This window comes from Tympanuchus pallidicinctus, unplaced genomic scaffold, assembly GCF_026119805.1.
Source record: "Tympanuchus pallidicinctus isolate F22 unplaced genomic scaffold, pur_lepc_1.0 scaffold22, whole genome shotgun sequence".
Classification (NCBI taxonomy): domain Eukaryota; kingdom Metazoa; phylum Chordata; class Aves; order Galliformes; family Phasianidae; genus Tympanuchus; species Tympanuchus pallidicinctus.
Genome location: NW_026294739.1, coordinates 30,261,654 through 30,281,873, shown reverse-complemented (window position 1 = coordinate 30,281,873; position 20,220 = coordinate 30,261,654). Strand labels below are relative to the sequence as shown.

Here is a 20,220-nt window from a genome sequence, read left to right as displayed (position 1 = left end):
GCAGAAAGCATCAAGGAAAGGCAACAGTCCAAGCTGTAGTGGGACACAGGTCATATGTGGTGCCTGTGTTCTCAGGACAGAAGGGGAGGCAGATGGTATCCCCAAATGGAAAGGACCAAGGCCAGAGCTAAGGAAACAGAAGGCCTTCGTTATCATCTGGCTTAACATAAGGATTCAGAAGAAACAAGGTATGTAATAAATACAGAAAAATCAATCTAAGACCATGCACTGGAATGAAGATAGCAAAGAGAAGAAACAGATTATCTTGTCTTTGTTGCCATCACAACCACTGAAGAAAAATATTTGATTGGGGAAGACTGTGTGTCTGAGGGCACAGTTTCCTCCCTCTTAGGGAGTTTCCCTGTCAGGGTTCTTCTGCTAAACAGCATCAGTACTACATAACTGTTTTAATTAAAAATTAGTACTTTGGTGAAGTGGAGATAAATATGTAGAGCTCTTTAGGAATGGCTTGGGCAGTTCTATGGTCTTGGTGTTTTTTTTCCTGATATGACTTTTTGTGAGACTGAAGGTGGGTATGTTTCTTCTGTTTTTATCTTTTGTAAAAGTAAGGGGAACTGTCATTTTTCTACCAAAATGTTGAGTGAAAATATTTATTAAAGATCATGAATTCAGCCTGATGAAGAAGATAATACATGACAGATGTATGGAAAGGATTAGTGGTGCTCTAACGAGGAAAGACTAGGATCAGATTCCTCAACTCTTTTCTGGAATCAGTTGGTCACAGTCACTGAACTAGAGCAAACAGTTTCTTAGATCTCAGTTTTGTCTCCAGATTATAAAGAGTAGTTCACTCTAGTGTATTTTAAGATAATAATGAAAGATAAGCAGTAAAAAGCAGTTTGTGCACAGTTGCAGTGTGAATGTAAACAGACAAAATTAACAAATCAGTAGAATAAAAAAAAACCACAACAGTAACAAAGAATAAACCAAAATGTAAATGAAGCCATATGGAGTCAAAGATTCTCAGATGACACAGTAGGAAACTGAGGCAGACAAAAGCAGTTATTTCACTCTTAAATGAAAGTGTTAGAGATATTATTGCTTTAATTCTCTTTGAATTTGGTTATGAAACTGCAGCTGAGATGTGTGAGCAGCAATGTATTTTGACAGTTACTCTAGAGGCTTCAAGTTACATGATTCTCATATCTTAAATGAAACCTTCATCATCCATGGACATGTCTGTCTCCTTTCTGAAACTGTTCCAAGTACTGACATTATGTCAGGTACATCAAGCCTGTGCTCCAATTTGTCATTACCCTGAATAATAATGCAGAATATTTTGGTTTTCCTCTTCCCCATTGTGCAGCTATAATTCCCATTACTAAATATGGGACCAGCCCATCCTTGGAGAGAATGGAACATTCTGCTAAGTTTACATCATGTCCAATTTATTAATTCTGCATTTTATGAAAATGAATTGATGGTATCTATAATAGTTTAATTACAATGATTATATATTTATTTATTTATTTTTAAATCAGAGTCATCAGTGAATGTGCTGATTGTCTGTTATGAGTCAGAACTTGTCAACACACAAAAACCTTCTGGAACACCTGATGCTGTTCACATTTTTAGAAAAATGACTGAACAGTCAGATGCAGAAAGAAGTACATAATTTGTAAAGTGCATTACAGTTGTTGAAAGCTTTAATATTTATAAATGATTGTAAAATCCACTGAAATAGTTCTGTGCTCTTATGGAATGAGGTGGAGTTGCTCATAATTCAGTGGTTTTGGATAAGAGTGATAAAAACCAAAAAGTATGTTTCCTAAATGGGTCCTACTTCAGAAATGAGGAATTTTATTGCAAGGAACAGAGGAATAACATTAGGATAGTGTAGGTGTGTTGTATGCATATCTGTGTTACATCTGGTGAAAATCAGTGATTCTCTAATTATACCCTTAAAAACATCTCCTGAGTTAGGAACAAGAAAAATGATGCAAATTCTAAAATGAAGTTCTATAGATAGATTATGCCTTTTCTCTTGGAACAAGGAAGAGATAATTCCCTTGTAATTATATGAGGATAAATTAATTACTTTCTAACAAACTCAAATAAAAACTTGACTACATAGTACTGCCTTTTCTTTTTTTAGTTAAAAACATGCAGGTGCATTTTTATAGCATATAGATTTCTCCTACTTGTGTGAATTTTTGATGTATTTGAACTTTTCTATTAATATAAGAAAATAGGGGTTACAAGTCTCTCCATTGATGGTGCATCTCTGCACGGGCATCACTTCTCCAAATGCCCAGTCCCACACAGAGGCCAGTCAGCCATGTTCTGCTCATTCTGGATATGGATCAGACCCAAGAGTGTTGTGTACTTTCCTGATGGTGAGCACATGGCTTGAATATGTGCTGAGCGAGCTGTTGTTTTGGCTACTGTTGATTTGCCAGGTAGCTGACGGAGAGCAGGTGAGACATTTTCCATCTGCAGAAGGCACTCAAACCTCACTGTGTGCCCAGAACTGTGAAAGATCTTCATGAACCTTGCTTGAAGATTCTGTAGTTTTGGTCTGCGCATTAAGGTCTTGGCTGTGTGCCTGGTTTTAAACAGCATCTTTCTTAAGAAAATGTGGTTGAAAATAAAATGATTACCTGTAGAAAAAGAGGATTTAATATGAGTAATATTCTCAAGGTGTTTTTGTGTTTTTGTTTTGTTGCAGAGTAGTCTAACGATTATAAAGACTCTCCGAGTGAGTTTCATCTCTGCAGTTCTCTTGCATTAATTGTGATTATGTATGCCTTTAATGTACGTGCATGGGAGACTATAAAGACATTATATATTTGAATAACGTGTTGGCAGTACTTTCAGATATGCATTCAATGTTAGTGAAAATAATGTTAGTTTTGTGGGTATTCTGGTGTGCTGTTGCCATTAATACTGACTTCATTATCTGTGTTATAACACAGAATGACAAAGGAAGTAATAGAGATTAGAAATTGTGTCTGTAGGGCTCATTCTGAGTGAATTTCATATTTTAGGAGAGAGCCTGTGCTGAGGCTACATGGTAGCCATTAGTTGGGTATTAATACAGTGCATCTGCATAACTATTAACACTAGGAGAAGGTCTAAAACCTCTCTTGTTGCCATAAATCAATGCAGAATTTGGGTGATGGGGTTCCATCTGCTACTTTAAGGGAAAGATGTTTGATTTTTGTAGTCCCACAGTCAGGGCAGCAATGGAGATAGAAGATACTGCTGCTTTTGAAGTCTAATTAACTGAATTTCACATAAAGGAATTGAATTTGACTCACTCTGAACATACTGAATTTTTTCAGTAAACATAATTTTCTCTTCATTTTGGGATACTAGTGAGTAGTGAAACATAGGGATTAGCTGTAGATTTCCCTTTTTATTTTAAATAGAAATTCTTGTTAATTTCTCAGTATTGCTCTGATAAACAGGAGGTCAACTTTCAAGCACAGGCGCAACAAATAAAGCTAGAGTGTGGAAAAGCAGCTTCACATTTGCTGCATTTGTGAGGCTTTTTCTACAGAAACTGATATTCATTTATCATATTCATTATGTCTCTGTATCATTCACCTTAACCTCATATAATTATGTGTTTAATGATCTTTAACCTTTGCATGAACGCAGCTTGCTGAAGCTTGACAATGCCTGTAAATTATCATTCCCAATGGGTAGAAGATTGAAAATGTTACTTGTTAAAATATATTATGCTTTCTGCCTTAAATCACAGAACCGAAGTGAAATTCTAACTTTGGACAAAGACGATGACATTTTAATCTTAAATCTAAATAATGAAATTGTTTTGAAAATATGGATTTTCTAGAGGTCATTTATTAGAATATTTTATTAGTAAGGTGTAAGACCTTCAAAACTTGGAAAAGATCTTTTAATATATCGTCCCAGGTGCTCACCACAAGTGCAGGTGGTTTCAGTAAATGCCATGTGTATGGCTCATTTTTTATTACAGAACTGAAACTGTTGAACTGCTATTAATCTTTGGGTAAAAAACTGATTTTCACTGATCAGACTCAGGTTCAACTTTAACATTATGAAATGTTTCTAGCACTTCCATTTTCTGTTTAATTCTTAATTTTGTTTAGTTCTTAATTTTGTAGTGTTTCAAAAAGCAATATGTATTTCTTTCTTTTGATTGAAAGGACTTTAACTTACTAGAAGAAGCAGTTAATACTAATCATATACCTTTTTTTTTTTTTTTTTTCCTCTCATTTTAACAACTAGTATCTTGCTATCGCTGCAAAGGTCTTATTGCTTTACATTCATTTATCCCAGAACTGGTTTATGAACCATAACTTCTGTTGGATAATATGAGTAAAACTTACACTGGAGATTATACTGACAGCCTCTCCTAGTTACTAGCAGGTAGTAAATTGCAGGATCTTTGTGCATTCTCAAATATTGATGTGGAATATCTATTTTATCCAGCCAGTGCTGCCTTAGAAATTCGGCATACAGTTTTTCACTGTAACACTTTATATACTTGGGTGAACTGGAGGTGTTCCCAATTGCTTTGCTGAACTGTGTGTGTCCTGACAATGTTGTTACATGACATCACTGTAATTCAGCTAAAAATATTCTGCCAAAACTCTCATATGCAATGTTAATAACATAGATTTTATTCAGGGATCAGATAGATGCTTAAAGTATAAACAACCTGTTTAAAACACGGATTCTGGATTGCTTCTTGACAGGTTCTGGAACCCTGGAAATAAATGTTTATGTTACCTAGATCAAGCATTATCCCTCCCATAAGGACAATAGCCTTCAAGACTTTTTTAATAAATATATCTCACTTAGCAGACAGAACTGCAGTACCAGTCTGCAGGAGCATGTGTTAACTTTGGTTAACTTTGATTCTGTTGATTGTTGTCAAGTAAAAGTTGATTGCAACTACATTAGGAAAGAAAAAACAACAGAGGACTCAGCTGTCACGTGACGTCCGTGTGTACATTCATGTGGAGTGAGTAGAAAGAGTGAACTGGACTGAGTCATTCATATTCACTGCTTAAAAATTCTTTTTTGAAATACTGATGTGGTAATAATGTGTTAAATTTAGCTCTTGGTGCTAAACAATCAATTGTCAGGTATGATTTTATATGAGCACCTATCTGCAGAGCCTGCTTGTGGTATAACATAGAATCTACTTGTTGCTTGGCTGTAGCCAAGTCTGCAAGTCTTATTTTCACATCAATTTTAGTATCTCCATGCTAGTTCGTGTAGCAAGTGACAACACTTCCAGGTCCAACTTGGAACAGCAACCAGCGTTTTCCATTTAAGAGTAAAATACACGGCCAGCAACAATTTCTGCTCAGCTATCTCCACAAAAATAGGCAAACAGGAACAAATCTAGTGGTAGTTCTAAGTCACATTGAAACCATCCTAAAAAGGTGGTATGTATTTCCTTTAGAATACTTTTTGTGAGGTACAGAGAAGTAATGGTAAAACAATGTATATATGTAATGCTATATTATTCACTTGTTCTTATTTTTCATGTTACGTGTGTTCAACAGTAAATATTAAACAGTTAAACATTATTATTGTGTATTTAAATTATTATCATATTTTTAAATGTATTTACATGAAAACATTTGGTCTACCATTTAGTGCACTTGCCCTTGCAAATTAAAAATTATTGGAGATAATCTGATATTTAGGCCTTGGCTTTGAAGCTACAGGAAATCAATGGAAGTCTTTTCTCTAGTGTTCCTCACTTTAGGTTTTGAACTAACAACAACAGCAAAAATCAAAGAAAAATCTCTGCTTTTCTTATGCTGTTTTAGGTTGTTTTAATCCTACCTTGTTTTTTGAAAAGCTCAGTAATGGCATTATTTCTTCTAATGATTTGAGGAAAATGGGTACATATATGTAGGGCTTTTTATATTTCTGGAAACCTACTTTAAAAGTATTTCAGATGAAGCAATAGGACCCTTTAAGTTAAGCTACCATCTGACCTGTGATACAGTTCTAAAATTCTGGAATGCTGTCCATCAAAACATTTGCATAGATGCCAGTGTTCAGCCATTTTGAGTCCCTTGAAAACAAGATGAAAGCAATACCTTAGAGTAACCAACTAGATTAAACTACGTATTATTTTTAATCCTTCATTCACCCTTTGATCTAAGGTTGATCTGAGGTTGAGGACATTTTGTGCTTGTTCATTTTAGCTGATAATAGTTTTGAAGACATTTAAATTTTAGAATGGAGATTTAAAATATATATAACAGCTGCTTTTTAAATAGAAAGTCTAATTATGCCTGTGATTGCATTCGCTTTTGATTAGTATGCATACAAATCCCTACTCTCCCTGTATATTCAAGCTGAGATATGGATCACTGGAGCTAAGATTAAAGTACAAAAGAATAGCTTGAGAAAATGTATGGCTAAACCAATGGGGGGAAAAAAAAAAAAAAAAAAAAAAAACAACTAAAAAGAAAAAGAAAATCAGATGTAATTTCTATCTCTAAAATGCTTATTTTACCTTTTAGTTGCATACAGACTTGGATCCTGGCAGCAGCAAAATCAAGTATATCCTATCAGGAGATGGTGCTGGAACTATCTTTGTGATCAATGACAAGACTGGAGACATTCATGCAATGAAAAGGCTTGACCGGGAGGAAAAAGCTGAGTACACTCTAACAGCTCAAGCAGTCGACAGGGACACAAACAAACCTCTGGAGCCTCCTTCGGAATTCATTATAAAGGTTCAAGACATCAATGACAATGCCCCGGAGTTTGTTGATGGTCCTTATCATGCCACAGTTCCAGAGATGTCTGTTGTTGGTATGTATGTCTAAATATCAATCCATTTTGATTCCTTGCAATTAAAATATGCCAGTATATCATTGAGTTTTTGATGGATATTTATTATGTTGATAGCGTTAATTTGCATGTTTTCAAATCTCTTTTTAGCTAAAGCTTTCATCTGTAGCACAATAGAAGAATCCCTTAGTAGTAAGAAAAATGCCTAACGGATATATTAATGTGTCTTTATTTGTTCAACAGCACTTTAATGATCTAAATTTATGTTCCCCTTATGATGTTGTGGTTAGAGTATTGCTATTGAGGATGATTTATCAAGATTTGTTCCAACTTGACATTTTAATCCTATTGATATTTTGTTGATGTTTAATTATCTGTTTGTGTATTTTTGTACACAGATTTAGAAGTTGCAGTATGTTGATAAATACTTACTTGTTTTCCTCTAAGTGCAATTGCAATCATCCAAAAACAGTGAGTTGAAAGATGCTATGTCTGGGAATTGATGGTTAGACTCTAGGGTGGACTTAACCAAATATCTATATGATTTGCTGGAAAAATGGAAGGGAAGAATAAAGACTGCTATGTAAAAAGTTGATGAAAAGGGAAATTAAGCCTGTGCAGACATTGTGAGGAGAGAAAAAGGAGTAGGAAATAATCTTAGTACATTTTACTTGTATTTATTTATGTTGTGGGATTAGTGTGCATCTATTTCCTGATGGATTAATATGTTAGTTCCTTTTTTTTTTTTTTGCGTAGTTACTCCTTCTCACATATTTGTTTACTCAGGTTTTTACTCCCTGCTGATACGTATGTATATCCAGTGCAGTATCTTGAGCTATCACGAAAGTAAAAGGGAAGTAAATCCATCAACCAGAAGAGTCAATTTCAGGGTAATACAAAAATTCACTGTAGACAAAGATATCAAAATCTGACCATGAATGTTTAAGTAACTGCTAATATTTTTTGATGTTTGGTTGAGGATAATATGATTTTCAGCCATTTGAATGCATCTGTGAAAGCACAGTAATTGAAGGGCTGCCAAGTCTCTTTAGAAAACAAAATGGCAACCAAAATTTTGCAAACACCTCTCGGTTTTACCATGCTTAAAAAGAGGAGCAATATGAGGAGTCAGAATTATCCTCTTTCTCATGTACAGTACAGTGTGTTGTACATGACCATTTTCAAATGAAAGCATGGTGTGCTGATTAGACTAGTAGTGGAGTTTTCATATTTTTATCTACATTTGTCCTCCAAATCTTCATATCCTGGTTGTATTAAATTACTTGTGGCAAAACTGATATGTGGATTTTCAAGTATGATGTCAGTTCTTTTACCAAAACACAGTATTAATTTCTGAAGTCACTTTTAATTATATAGCAACTCAAACAGAATGCGGACCTGCTTTCAGAAGATATTTTTGCCAAGCTAAAGACTGTTAATCCTTTATGGAAATAATTTCTTTGGTATTTTAGGAAGAAAAGAAAACAAAATAAATGCAGACACAGAAAGAAGGTTTCTGATCAGAAAGGCTATAATAATATATGTATTATATTATATTATATTCTCATATAATGGCTAGCAAAAACAAGACCCTTCTTCAAGGAATATTCACTGTCAAGAAGGTAAGAAAAAAAACTTGACAGGAAACTGAACAGAAGATCAGACAAATTAAAATGTAATAAATTTGTTAACATAAGTTTTAAAAGGCGGTGCAAAGAAAGGAAGAAATTAAAAGAAGAAATCAACATTAATGCAAGAGATGGCAAGAGTAAGACCTCTGAGGTCATCTATCACTAATTTCTGCCTCTGTTTGTGTTGTTAATGTGAAAAGGTTTTGGACCATGTTTTCCAGGCTGCATAGGAATATGCACAAATATGAAAGTACAGAGTTTCAGATGTAGTTCAGTGATGAGCCATATCTTTCCTGTTTTCTTCCATGTTGAGGAGAACTGTCAAGATAAATCCTGTCTTTAAATCCTCCAAAAGTCATCCCCATTCACTATCCCCTAAGCTAACAAGCTTTGCTAAATGTTAGGACCAAGCATTAGTCATTTCCTCTGCAATCTCCTACTATCAAGTTTTCCCAGATTTAATCTTTGTCTTTTACTTCTGCTCTTATGATTTCCTCTATTACTGAAACAACACTAATTTTGTATGCTTATGCTTGATCCTTCTATAGTCTTTGTATGATATTCCTAGAGATGTATGTTTTCAAGCTGCCTCAGTGAATATGAACAAAAAATATTTATATATTTTTGCTCATTCATAGAAAAATGACACAAATTCTGAACTATCACTTCAAAACTCAGAGAACGTGCACATTACTGGAGTCAGGAATAACTGTAAAATCTGTGCAGTCAGGCCTGCCTTGTACTTGCTGATGGAAGCAAATTTCAAGGCTGGAAAGCTGAACATGAGAAGGTTAAACCTTTACCAGTTTTGCTGTTAAAATTCTCTTCAGCCTTCTTCAGCTCACAGACAGAATCTGTCTTAAAAGCTGTACTAAATGGTTCTCTGTAAATTATTTCAACTTTCGTTACATTTTGTTAGTCCTCTTCAAATTAATTTGGGATTGCTTATGAGTAATCTGTCTCCTTTCAGAATTCAAGGATTGTTTCTTTTTTTTTTTTCACAATAAGAGTATTTCACTCCATTATCCACTTACTTAATTCCCCTTAAAGAGATCTCCACCCACTGCCAATTTCAGCCTTGACATTTATACAACACAGTCATTACTATGCACTGTTCTTATTCAGGGTATAACAAAGTTCTGCTAAACCTTTTTTTCCTCAAACTGGTATACAAGTAATGACTTATCTGAAGTAAAAGTGGAAATCATGTGCTATATAAAAAGTATTTATGTAATGAGAATGCAGTACAGTATATTTTATTTTTGGATCTCTATGGAAAAAATAATACATAAAATACACATGAACAAATAAGAATTTCATTATTTTGTTGTATATTGTTGAACTTCTAGCAAAATATGCTTTTTCTAGTAGGTATGTTCTCTGTAGTGTAGCAGCTGCTGGTCTTATGTTCCTTGCTAGAAGAGATGAATGTGTCAGTGGTATTTTTGCATGGATATCTAGTACATGAATGATATACTGAAGGGAGGGGATGTGAAAACCACGATATAATGCAGATCTTCTTACGTGATGAGCATGTGTGTATTTGTATTGCTACATGAAAGGTTGTCACACTGATTTGGCCATGATCCAGCCTCCTTGTTTCTTATAGTATCTGTTAGTGATATCTGGAAAATCTTGCTTCTCTTCTAAGACAAAAGAAATGAATTTGCATGTCTTATTCCCACTACTTGTGCAAAGACGATTAGTATCACACTGTGTTATCTCCAGTAGGAATGATGCTCACTTTTCAGCTGTCTTCACAGAACATACACCCACACACCTTCTGAATGATGTGTATCATCAGTATATTCAGAGTTATTTTGAAATAACTTATTTCTCTCTTTAGAGAGAAATTCCAAAACACATTCCAAAAAACATTTTGAGAAGAAAATTGAATATTCCCTTATTACATCCACATATTCTTTTTTCTTTTTTTTTTTTTTTAAGTAACTCCTAAGTAATCCAGCATTTTAAGTCTGTATCCCAATTCCAAAATGATGAGTTTACTTGTGACAGCTAATGATGTATTTGGGGAATTTGTTCTCTGTTGAAATTGAACATTTTAATCTTTTAATTCTGGTATTTCTTAGGGAATTAAAGGGCAAAATCCAGAATGTACGGAATCACCTCATTGTAACAGTACTGGATTTTACAAACAGGAAATAATTTGTCAACAAATCTTGTTTAATCACTTCCAGATATGAAAGGACACACAGGGAATGAAACCCAGTTAAAAACCCTTTAGAAATTGATTCAGCTAAGCTTCTAGGAGGAGGAATCCTGTAACATTTGCATATTATGTAAATAAGTGAGCAATCTTAAAAGATAAGATTCACAAGGGTAAGTGGAACTGGTCCTGTAGCCTGTTTAAAGAAAAGAAGAAAAAAGAAAGAACAACAGCAAAAACCAGTATGTTCTGTTTCTGTGTTGTCCTCTCAAGGAATCATGAAATCCCTTAAAACACTGCAGAGGTGATATGGGAGCAAAAGCAGATATTGTCTCCCAACAGGATAGCTTCAGGATCTTTTTTTCCTCAGGAATTAAGAATGAAATGAGGAAGAGAGAACAGAGGAATGAGAAGTGAAATTTCTTGATTTTGTTCTTGGTGAAGACAAGAATGTTTAGACAGCTGGTGTCATGTTAAATGATGGGAAGACAGAAGTAGAGTGACAAACGTGTTAGTGAAATCAGAGAGGGCACAGATGGAAAAAGAACAAAAGCCATAAGCAGAGAGAATTATGTCTCGGTTGCCTGAATTAAGGTAAACAGGCAAATTTTAAAAATTTCCAAATATTAAGAATTTCCCTGCCAGTCAGAAGAAAAGGTAATAACATAGAGTGGCATTGTGTGCCAGTGCTCTGGAAATGCCCCTTTAACACTTGGAAATATTAAAAAAGTGAAAAAGCTGGAACAATATCTCCGTCCTTAAGTGCTTCCATGAAAACTGTTCACCCTGGGAGGATGTCTTTATTGGAAAGAGTCCAGAGTGTTGGTTGAGTCAGGATATCAATTTCCAGTTTGGAATGAGCACATCTACTTAGCAACCTTTTTTTTCTTTTTTTTTCTTTTTTTTTCTTTTTCTTTTTTTCTTTTTTTTCTTTTTTTTTTTTTTTTTTTTTTTTTTGACCAAAGTTTGCCCTTGATTACAATGCTGTATAGAAGAAACCATTCAATCATTTTTAATTATTTTTTCAACAGCAGAATGGTGATTTTGGATTGCTTTGCACGATAGATGCACAAGTACATAGCACAGTTTTTCTTTTCCATTCTCCCAAACATGTTATTTCTCTTACAAAATGCTTGCAAAAGAACAGAATCTGCTGAATACTATGGTATCAACGTGCAGTGTCTGGTATGAATAGTGATGAAGTAACTTGTACATCAGAGTGTTGTGATAAAAATCTGACCTGAAATGTTATCGAAGTCCACCACACTCCTACTGTGTTCATTTTTTCCCTCCTATGTATTCATTGATTTTTAAGGCACTGAGCATGACTGTTAAATCAATGATAGTGTGTCACAAAATTGTAGAGTAAAAGGACTGTATTAGTGGGGTCAATTACAAATTAGCCCAAAGGGTAAATGTAAAAGGGTGTGCAAAAGCTAAGGAGGAAAGCAGCAGATGTTGTAAAATATGGCAACAATGTAACAGCTGTTGGAAAATGTATATTCTCCTGTAGTCTTGTTCCTCTGCTTGTTTCTCTTGTGCATAATCAGCTTCACGAGCTGTGTTCCTGAAGAACATTTTACATTAGAGATTTCTTTAGGGATTGTGCATGTGTTTAAAATTTTCTGTACGTTCTGTGTGGTTGAGACAATTGCCAAGGTACAATCACAAATAACCTTAGGAAATTGGTTAGGATATTTTCAGTACCAGGGCTGTCTTCTCCCAGGTTTGACTGGTTATTGAGGCTTATAAAAACTTATTTCCAAGTATTTGCTTTTGTTTGTGTGCTCTCCGTTTCTCATGAGATCTGATTGAATACATCATTATCTTTTTATTGGTTTTAAATTACCATTATGAGCATGGAGCTATGATATTTCTCTTTGGGGATTTGTAATATTACCCTTTACTTTTACCAACCTATATAGTCCTCAACGCATCAAACTCTTTCACTGACTTCATACATTGGTTTCTTTGACAGAACTTGCCTCTATCTTTCCATCAACTCATCAGGAAAAAGCCATTTGAATCATATCAATGTCATAGCTCCTTCTGGCATTCCCTGTAGGGGAATCTGTCTTCCTGTAGTGCTCTGGTTACACAGAATGAGGAAGGACAGACAGACATAGCTGTGCACTGATCATATGATGCCAGAGCAGAGAGAATTTTGGCAGTCTTAAGTACATCCCTCTCCAGTTCTCTGCAATCTACAAGAATCTGTTCTACAATTTTATTTTTTTTTTCAGAAGATTCTTGTATTCACACAGTCACAGTTTGTTCTTAGTGTTCTGCATCTGAAATTCCATCCTTGTGGTTGCTTTCATTTCTACATGCTTGTATTTCTGCTCTGTGACTGTGCAGTAAATCCTTGACTCAGATTTCTGATTCATTCTCTTTTGGCTACAACTTTAAATCCATTCTTTGCAACAATTTTTTCAAATTACAAATCTTAATTAAAAAAAAATGTTTAAAGAGGTAATGGGGTTCTTATTTTGTTGATTTTGAAAGTTTGCCATTCCATCTTCTGAACAGGTATGCTTGTGACATGAGCCCATTTGCTGGCCAACGGATAATGCTTGAGTGGAAAACAGACAGATGAGAGGAAGCAGACCAGTGCAGATTTCTGCCATACTGAGGTTCTTTTAAATGCCACAGAACTAAGGGCTGGAATTCGTTCTCTTAGTTTTTTGATTGCAGGAAAGTAGTCTAACTCTAACTACAGGGTAGGAAGTTCTGTCAGAAAATTATGTTCAGTGTGGTAGTATTCTCATAGAAACTTTCATTAGGATTACTTACGTCATTCTATTAATGTGAAAGATTTAGCCTTACAGCACTGAAAACCAGTACTCCTCTAGCACTGCTAATTCAGATGACCTGAGTTTTTTAGGCATCTCTTTGATGGACACTTGACATTTGGGAGAATGGGATTCAGATGCAATTTAGAGTCCATTTTTTTCTGTCACCCCTCCCCTGAACTGGTACTTCTTTCTTTGTTTAGCTGCTGAATCTGCAGTACTTAATGTTTCTTCTTGAATACAGATAAACAATTGCCTGTGGATCTGATGTCACTATGGCTTTCTCATGAATTGCCAGTAGAGTACTGCTGGGCAGCTGATTCAACTGCACCTTTCCCAGGGGCAGTGGTTTCTGCTGTCATGTGCTTGCTTCACAATGACCTGAGGAACCAATAGTTCAGATTCTGCTGTTGCAACCTGGGTTATCATTGCTGGCATTTTGGGCTACACTCTACCAAACAAAGCAAGCACGTCATCAAAAAGCTGCAAGATTATACCAGTCGCTTGCTCTTTCCACAACAGAAAGATATAAATGAAAGAATTTCTGCTCTAAACAGCCAGGACTGCTTTTGAATTTATTTCTATTTTTTTATATAATACACCTGAGCATAACCTGAAACTTCCATTGAAATCAGCAAGCCTTATGGTACATTTTTTCTGCTTGGAAATAACGTGTACAGTGATTGTCCAATTTTACTGTCTTCGCCTGGGGACCTCACACAGACTGAATGCTGATGAAACAGCCAATTGATTAGAGACAAACAATCTTTCCAAAAGTCCTGCACAAAAGAACAACTGTTTCCCACATCTTTTGCGAATTTCAATTAATATTCCATAGTGAAGGTGATATCTTAACGGAGAATAAATAGTAACTGAAAAGAAAACATAACTCTTATAGTTGAATATAGAATGTATTTTACACTTCTGCTGTTACTGGTGTTACAAACTTTATTCTAATCCTTACAGTTACCCAGGGGAATTTATAAAGGAATACCTGCAGGCTCTCTAATAGCACCATTTTATAAGTTGCAACAGGAACAAGCTGTCAATCCTAAAACTGAAAATAGTATCCTTTCTTATTAGATATATGTGAGGTAAATCCGAGCAGTAACTAACATTAGTAAGGATAATTGCCAAAGAATTATTTATATCGTTAGATCTAAAAATGTGTTTTCATTGTAAAACAATTTCATTTCCCAGAAGGTACTGTTAAAAAGGCAACATCAGAGTTCTCAAAACAATTAATTTATGCATAAAAACATTGTAAAATATGCAGCTTATTAGATTTTACAGTCATGCTTCCTACAGTCCTCATTATACAGCCACAAAATGCTGAAGGCTGCCAGTTTGCTCCATTGTCTGTAGGATGTACAGAAGGGATTTTTCTCCTATGCTTAGTAATTATCTTTCATACCTCTACACTTACATATTTACATACAGTATATTATTCATAATTTGCCTTGCCTGATCAAACATCCTTAAAATCGTATATGAGCAATCTAGAAAGTTTCTAACATGTTGTAAGGTATTCAGTTTTTCAGAGATCTTGACTTACACATGAGCTGCACATTAACATTTTGAAAACATTTCATTAGCTTTGTAAGCAATCTAGAGGAAGCGAACAACTTGGATTCCTCTCCTCATTCAGAATCTAATCCTGACTTAGTTTCCACACTCGTGAAAAAGTTTTCCCAGTGGAAACAGTTTATTTAATTTGCCTTTGTGTTATTTCATAGTTTATCTTAGTGATAATTTTGGCTAGTGACCAAGCTGATCCTGTTTGATCCAGGTGTCTTTGTTAATCGAGCCTGTTGATGTACTCAAACTTCTGCTTTAAACTCTCTTTTCTTTTCTTAAACTCTTAAACTCGCTTTTTTTTTTTTGGTATCTACCATTGTCTGTAGGTCTGTGGTGTACTGATTTCTCAAATCTCAAAACGAGGAAACAGTACTTTGTTGCTTGAATGTTTAAGATTAATTTTTAATTTATTATTAAATATATCAAATGCAGTCCATTTCAGAAAATATATATGTTTGTATTAGTATGTAAATTCCCAAAGGTATTTATATATGGAGTATAATGTAAATGAAACTATTGCAATATTTGCACTTGCGTGTTGGTGTGACAGCATACTTGAATGAAGTTCTGGTTATGGACTGGTATGACCTATTTTGATATATATGCATATAAAAGAGTAGACATACAACTCAAACTTAGTCATTTGTGTTATCTGAGCAGTAATTTTGGTTTATATATGGTCAACCAAGAAACAAAGATAAATTCTTTCTCCCTCCCTTGGATACAGAAGAAGCTGAGTACAACCAGATGTCTAATTTAGCCAGTTGAGCCTAAACTGCGCTGTATGAATAATGCTCTTTTCCTCCTTCCTTTCCTTAATCATCATAAACAAGTTCATGACAGCATCACAGTATTTCACTACTTAGAGTCAAATAAATTATAGCCAGGAAAGACAAATTACTCTATTAGTTAATTTTCCTGTCTTTCCAGGGTTTTCCTTTAGAACACATTATCTAGCATCCTGTGCAATAAAGTGAACTTTTCAGTGAGTTGTGAGAAGGATTCTGTTATTTCCCTTGGGGAGTTATTTCTCCTTGTACAATATCTCATTGTAGGGAAGATTTTGCTGTTGTTTTTCTCTTTGCAGAAGATTAAGTGAATGCTTGTATCTATGTATTTATATGGTTCTCATCACCCACATAACACCATTGCGTCTGTAAAGTACACAAATTTTCCTTCTCGTTTCTCCCTCTAAGGGTGGCTGTGTACAGGATTCTACTATAGATATAATAGTACAGATTTTTGATCTTTGCCTCCATTCTTTCTAGCATGACAAGCATACGTTGTCCTTTGTTTGTTTGTTTGTTTTTTATGGACCACTCTGGCCCATAACTCTACTCCTTACCACCTCTCAGAGTGCCCTCTTCCACCAGCATTAAAGTCTCCAGCACTGCAAAGTGTCTGCTGGACTCTTGAAAAGCAAATACCTTTCTATTTATTTGCTCTAACTGTGCAGGGATCTCCTGAAAAACTTATAGAAGGGTTCTGTCATTTGCTTTCAAAGCAATCCTTAAAAATCTTCCATAATGCCTACGTATCGGCAGCTCTACCTGAGAGGTAGGTCAAGCAGCACCATAGTGTGCTGGCAGCATTGCTTCCCTGAGTGATTTGCATCTTCTTGTCATCTCTTTGTCTCTCTTCAGCCGTCTCAGTTAGCCTTTCCTGGTACTCAGCTCACAGAATGTTTGGGAGTGGACTTGCACTGTGAGATCTGATGCATGTGTTGGGCTTTTAGACCTTTGAAATGAAAAAGCTCTTAATAATAAGAAAAATAAGTTAAAGGACTGATTTAGAAGGTAGAAATGAAATAACATACAAAAGAGCCCTTAAACACTCATACAGTGTACCTGCATAATATGCATGTTTACATAGTTTGTGCTTCAAATATGCGTATGTATCTGCATACGCACCAAGATATGCAATTTAAAATATCAGTCATAATATTATGTGTGTATTTTGCATATGTTAGGAAGTGCTGAAGTGTATTATGCAGATTTCTATTCCATATGTAAACTGTTTATTTGGCTAGTGAAAATTCTAATTCATAGATTTTGTGTTTAAGAAATGGCCTCCTGCAGAATAACATAGGACAATAAAGCTTAAAACTATGGTTTTATATTTTTAAAAAATCCGTGACAGCAAAAAAAAACAAATAAGAATAACTTTCTCCAGCTTTGAGGCAGTAATAATTTACATGTCAAGAAGTTATACAGGTTTTTATGAGATTATCATAGTTTTATTCAATAAAAAATAGTTACCATGACAACAACTGTCATGCTACCTGTGAGATTATAGCAAAGAAGGACAGTGAAGAAAAAGCTTCATTTTGGAAAGAATGCTTATCTGACCTGCTGAATACAAACAATGCTTTGCTTTGACCATTGATGATTGCATGGCTACTATCAGCCAAACTCAAAATCTAGCTGGAGATTTTGAAGCACAATGATCCTCTTAGAAAAACAAAACAGTTGTTAAATAATGGTAGCTCTTTTTCATGCAAATATACTCTTAATGCCCTGTCAGATTTGTAATCAGATCTCTTGAATGAAACGGAGATTTTGGCCCATCAAGGTCTGAAAAGGAGAGAGAGAGAGCAGACTAAAAAGGACGTCAGAAAAGCAAAAAAAAACAGAAGTACGGCGGAAAATGAGAAAACGTAGTCCTACTAACTTGCACCATGGCTACATTTTTCAGTTCTACCAGCCATTGCAGTCTTTCAGCAAAATGGTTGGTTCATTGAATATGGATTCATGTAAATTTTCGGCACTGACTGTATGTTACATCCTCTAAACATGCAAGTTTGATTTCTTTTCAGTGCACTTATTTCATTCCACTCAAAAAAATCTTTGCTTTCCTACTCTGTGTGGCAGCATATGCATTTTTCTTTCTGACTAATGTGCAGAATCTGTATCTGACTTGCACATAAAAACACATGCACAACAACAGAAGAGCTCTGGCTGAGCACACATCTTACTTTTATGAAGGCTTTTAATCTTTGTTTGCCAGCAAACACAGATTTTCTTACCTAACCATATAAAAATGCCTTTATTTTTAATTGTATCTCTGATTGCTAGCCTGTTGCAAAGAGAAGCTATGAAACCTGACTCTAACAGGGTAAAACATCCAGCAATGGTTTATGGCTAAATCATGTTAGAAGTGTTCATTAATTAAAATCTGATTAAAATCCTTGCAGTCCATACTTAATCGCAGGGTCATTAGCATTGCAAAAGTGTACCTTAGAAAAAAATGCAGAAAGTTTTTAACTGAATATCTTAAAATTTGCATCATTTATCTAAAAAAAAAAAAATGCTTTATATTACATAAGACAATATTAAGTATACAAAAAAAGAAGTAATAGTGATTAGGTTGTTGGGCCAGATTATATAAACCTGCTGTATTACTGTAATTAGGGCAACAGTGACTTGGACTATAATAGCAGCTTTCTTGTAAAAATGGCACCATTTCAAATTTATAGTCCCTAGCTAAATGAGTTTGTTGTAGCATTGATGAAGAAGCAAACACAAGCCAAATGCAGTCAAAATTAAACAGAAACAGAAACCTTAGCTTTTTATTTGTTGAGTGGAAAGCAGAACATTGGTTTTTAAAGAGCATTTACTACAGAAATGGATTCTTACTGCTTTTTCAATGCAAAAGTTTTATCTTTAAAACTTTAAGTACATTATGCATGTAAAAATATTTCTGTACATGTAGTTTCTAACTACAGTGTCTGTAGGGCTGTAAAATGCTTTTTAAATATTGATAATCCAAAAAAGGCATAGGGAGTTCTGCTGCATTAGAGATGGCTTAATATCTATGGTGGCTGAGTTCCTTTTTTTTTTTTTTTTTTTTTTTTCTTTTGTGTTATTTTGCACCCTCAGAATGTTATCAGTTCTCCAAATCTTCAGTTCATGTTTTGCTGAAAAAGGCTCTGTCACTCAGTGCCATAAGATGCTATTTCTTCTGGACCCTGAGCATCTTGCAGTGGGACCAGGGCAGCACTATGTAGCAACATACTCTGCATCTGCAAATGGAACCTAGTTTGCTCCTTTATGTACTTACTATTGCCAGTGTGAATGTGAATACTTATGTGGCATGTTTCACATCTGCACAAGACATGAATAATAGCATAAACCAAAAGTTCTCATGGAAGTTGATAAGATTTAACATAGCTTAAATTTTAACTATCTAATTTCAGTAGTAGAGGTAATTAATTTTTGTTTCATGATTGCTTTTATAAACAATTCTTATCTATATGATTGTGGGGAGCAAACAACTGAATTTTCAGACACTTCAGAACAGTGTATGATAGTAGGAAATGAAGTGCAGGGTGGCAGAGACTGGCAGTCAAAAAAATTGGTTTTAGGAGCTGGGAGAATACTTTATTTGTCTCTTCCCTTCATTAGTTTTATTAGGCAAGATTATAGCCACACTTCAAGTGACCTGGAAAAGGAAAAGAAGGGTATGCTATTTTTTGCCTCCTCTTATATGTATAACGAACAGTGAATGGGAATACTCAGTTTTATGTATGTTTTTATATGTGTATAAATTCTGGATTAGCTTGGTGCTTCGATAAGGGATTACATTATTTTCTATCACAAGAAAAAAATCTTAATATTGGAATATCAGAATTGGAAAAGCTGCTAGACGCTGATTGCTTGTTTTATTAAGACATTCAACTTTAATGTCTAATGAACACTTGGGATAAAGGATGCATTTATCAAAGAATCAGCATACCCATTTAAGTTTTGAAATCTTGAAACAAATATCTCTAAAAGTCTTAGGGAATTCTCTAGTGAAATAAGAAAAGAAAAGACATTATATATCAAATCTTTCTAAACAAGCAATGTAATTATTTCTAAAGTCCTTTGAAATGAAAGCCAGCTAAGAAAATCAAACACAGTCTCAAAGAAGTCAACTATTTCGATTCTTTATTTTCCTTTGTGTATAGAATTGAATATCATGGAAACAAAATGGTGCAGCCACTAGAGAAAATACACTAGCAAAAAAGTTCATTGTTCTGTGAATGAACCTTATCATATTCCAGCCGTGTCCCATTGTATGATGTTCTTCATGAACATCTTCTGTTTTATTAGGTTACAAAACAAAAATTTCATAATAGCTGCCACTCCCACAGAAACATCACCTGTTTTCATTCAGCGTTGAAGCACTGACTTCTGTAATCATAATTAGCATTACATGCAGGACAGCAGCTCTGAACTGTGGGACATGTCTTGCTGGGTTATTAGGGCTGTAGACTGAATTCTGCATAAGTGAAAGC

The 20,220-nt window shown here is 34.7% G+C and overlaps 1 protein-coding gene across 2 annotated transcripts in view; it reads left to right on the top strand.

Annotated features, from left to right (window-relative positions):
* The window catches only part of CDH8 (cadherin 8), a 139,841-nt gene that overhangs the window by 45,944 nt on the left and 73,677 nt on the right, over positions 1-20,220 (top strand). For both annotated transcript variants that reach the window (XM_052686293.1, XM_052686294.1), the window contains exon 4: positions 6,501-6,795. In XM_052686293.1, coding sequence (XP_052542253.1) covers positions 6,501-6,795 — 295 coding nt within the window. The remainder of the gene's footprint in view (positions 1-6,500; positions 6,796-20,220) is intronic.